General features: G+C 36.7%; 1 protein-coding gene across 2 annotated transcripts in view; it reads right to left on the minus strand.

The window, feature by feature from the left end:
• vsx2 (visual system homeobox 2) overlaps nucleotides 1–3,399 on the minus strand; it is an 8,536-nt gene continuing 5,137 nt past the window's right edge. Inside the window, exons 4-5 of one of the 2 annotated variants that reach the window (XM_051646140.1) lie at nucleotides 1,815–1,995; nucleotides 1–1,026 (exon numbers count right to left, since the gene is read on the minus strand). In XM_051646140.1, the coding sequence (XP_051502100.1) occupies nucleotides 659–1,026; nucleotides 1,815–1,995 (549 nt within the window). In that variant the 3' untranslated portion in view covers nucleotides 1–658. The remainder of the gene's footprint in view (nucleotides 1,027–1,814; nucleotides 1,996–3,399) is intronic. The other variant, XM_051646142.1, reaches the window with a different exon arrangement.

Raw genomic sequence — 3,399 nt, forward strand, 5'->3', positions numbered from 1 at the left:
TAATAATTTGTATTGCATTTTACATGTTATGGAAAAAAAGCACATAATAAGACTACAGTACATTAATGAATAGATCAAACCATACTGTAGCAAGCTATCTTAATTTACAATATATACAGGAATACACTCTATTACAATTTTTTAGCCACTGAACAAAATAATAAAGAACAGCATTGAATCCTGCTATTTCAAAGCTCATTAGGAGTTCTTGAGCAATTATTTTCTAATAATGACAATACTGATATTCAGTGTGGAGTTCACAAGCATCCGAACATTTATGGTTTTACTCAATTGAAGCTGCCACAATTGTCCTGTTGGCCAACATTGAAATCTATTTTTGTCATGGCAAAAGGGTACAAGCATGCTCTGCCATTTTAAGCATTGTATTCACAGAATATTTAATGTCTGGTATTTTTATGTATATTAAAAAACTGCATGATGGTGATGGGAGCGACATTACTAAAAATATATAAATAGCCTGCTGTAAATAATGTTGACCTTGCTAAAGTAAAACAAAATGCAGAGCAATCATGAGAATCAAAAGTTCCGTTTTTTGTTGGGAAAATTGCAAGAATATGAGAAAATAGCCCAGATATGTTCACTCCAAAACTATGTTTTATGGCACTACAAGGGAAGAATGGTGTTTACAGTGCATGATCTAAGAACTCTTTTCCTCTTCTTTTGTGTCTAACTGTTCGCTGGACTTCTCTGTCACCGATAACTGCATTTTGTGCTCTAGTCTCTCAGAGGATGCTGTTCCCAGCACTTTGGCACTGTGCTCCTGTGCTTTTGCCCTGAGAACAGCAATACTGTTCTCCCTCAGTTCCTCTTTAGACATAGGTGACTCTGTCCTCCTTTCCTCAGTCTCGCCCTCATCTGGCTTGGGATTGGTCGCTTTCTGAGTGACATCTGACTTCTCATTTGGTTGGACTGCAGCAGTCTCCAAGGACTTTTTGTGCATCCCTGCAAAGAATGGTGGGTATTCGTATTTAGAAAAGCAGCTGGTGGTAGGAAAACCATCTTGAACTGGAAATAGCAAGAGACAGATTTTAGATTTAGTAACGGCAGACTAATATGAACCATGAGAGTCATGAAGCTCATCAAAATATTATTCTTTTTGTAGTTTATTATCATTTAATCAATTAAGTAGTAGTAATTTACTTACTAGTAATTTAAGTAGCAATGTAATTATCTGACTAAAATATGTCACTTGGTGACACAATTAACAAAGAGCCATAATATCTTCTGGAATGGTATTATATTATTGCAATACACCAAAATATTAAAAAACTAGCTAAATGCAATTTTGAAAAAAGAAAACAAAATCTGCTGTTATCTGCTTGGGTAATTTTCACACATAATTTTTTTTTTTTTTTTTTTTATATGTTTGTTGCTTTAGTAATAAGGCATATGCAATACAATTATTGTAAATGTAATAAAATTGCTTAATTTAGGGCATGTTAAAATGAACTAATACTGATCGTTTTGGCAATTTTACATCTTAGAGCGATCATGTTAATCTGCTATCAGTGATGGGTCATTTTGATTCATATAGTGTTCATGCATACAAAATCTTGGATTTTCACATACATTTCATGCAAGTTAAAATTAAGCAGAACTGGATGACCAATTATATGCAGTATTTAGGGTATAAGCCAGACTCTAAATTATTAAAGGATAGGAGAATCTAAATAACAGTCTACAAAAAATGTTTCCCATTCTTTTCATTTTAATTGTATTATTGCTATTTATTAATAATAATAATAATAATTCATATCACAATTATAATGTAGTCTTAAGAATTTCAGGCATACCTAGAAGCCAGGGGGCACAGGAGTCCATGACACCATCTTTAGCAGACTTCAGTATGGACTCAGGCAGAGGGATGGAATGACGCACCATGGCACCGTAGAGCCCGTACTCAGCCATCACACTGCTGCGACCCCAACACTTCTCCCGCTTTCTCCACTTGGCCCGTCGATTTTGGAACCACACCTGTCAGATGTGATTTACATATAGATTATTATTCTGACCATATAATCATGCAAATAGTGCACAATCAATATGTTAAAATCAGTCTGGAATGGCTAATGAAACAAATGACTATTCATTTGAAAATGTAACTTGAAAACTTCAAACATAAGCCATCTTTGCACTGCAAAGGTGGCACAGAAGCTGCATCTGAAGTGGCATTTAGGTGCATGTATTTACAGAGACTTAATGCTGCTCAGAGGTGGCATTAATGCATTTACACAGCAATTAACAGCATAAATAATGAGATTAAAGTTTTAAATATAAAATGAGGAATATAGAAATATGAAATTAAAATTTTAAATATGAAACTAAATAATAAATATGTGCTCTATCATGACAAAAACAACCTTTAAGGCTGCTCTGATGCTGCATTTCATTACACAGAATCAAATCAGCATCAGAACTGCTTTTGATATAGGGGATGAGGTGGGCCAAAGCAGGCTTTATCTAGTCTGGCTTTTATGCACCGCTGCTTCTTTGAGCAGGCACAGAGCATGCTTGTCTTGGCTGTGTAAAGACACCTAGAATACCAAAAATGCATTTTATATCTATTTTTACTAATGATGATATCTCAGAACTGAGTCTGCATGTAAATTCGATACATTGGCTAGTTGGCCCGTTGGTTTGAGCAAACAGGTTAACCAGGGACCATTGTCTCCATATCAGATAAATGCGCAGTATGACGCAACAATGTCGCGTCACTTCAGTGGCCGGTGCCCCGAGGCTCAGTTCTGTCAGCACGCCGCGTGAGTTCAGATTGATCTCGCGTGCAGAACTACACATGGTACTTAACCACCACTTGCCCTTTCTAGCTGGTGGCAGAGCTGACGGGGGGAGAAGGAGGGGCTGTCGGGTCCAGAAAGGCCAGACATTGGATAAGAAATTATCAAAATCATTTCCAATCTTTTCTGGTAATGCCGATGATAGCCCTCATCTCATGCAAGACATTTATTTTTTTATTTTTTTATTTTTTATAAGAAATTGGTTATCGGGCGCTCAAAAGAAAGCGGGTAGAGACAGCGATGACAGACGACCTCAAGGGCATGCAGAAACTGATTGAAAAATAAGTTAATTTCGAACCCAATCGATGGTGGACAGGCGGGCAAATATCACGGGAAATTAAACGAGCAGGACCCAGGAGAGCAGCGCCATTGACCCGTGCTAATAAATTCAATGTAGTTATTTCATTTTAAGTCCCCACATCTCGCCACATCCCTTCCCCTGGAACACGGCGCGCTTTTCTGATTTAACTAATTACACTCGATGAGAAAATTAGATGTTAATTTTACTTTGGATTGAAATAGAATTATTTATTTATTTCCGAACTATTTATTCACCGAGAGGCACCGTAATGAGAAGGAAATT

This window comes from Myxocyprinus asiaticus, chromosome 20 (genome assembly GCF_019703515.2).
Source record: "Myxocyprinus asiaticus isolate MX2 ecotype Aquarium Trade chromosome 20, UBuf_Myxa_2, whole genome shotgun sequence".
Taxonomy (NCBI): Eukaryota; Metazoa; Chordata; class Actinopteri; order Cypriniformes; family Catostomidae; genus Myxocyprinus; species Myxocyprinus asiaticus.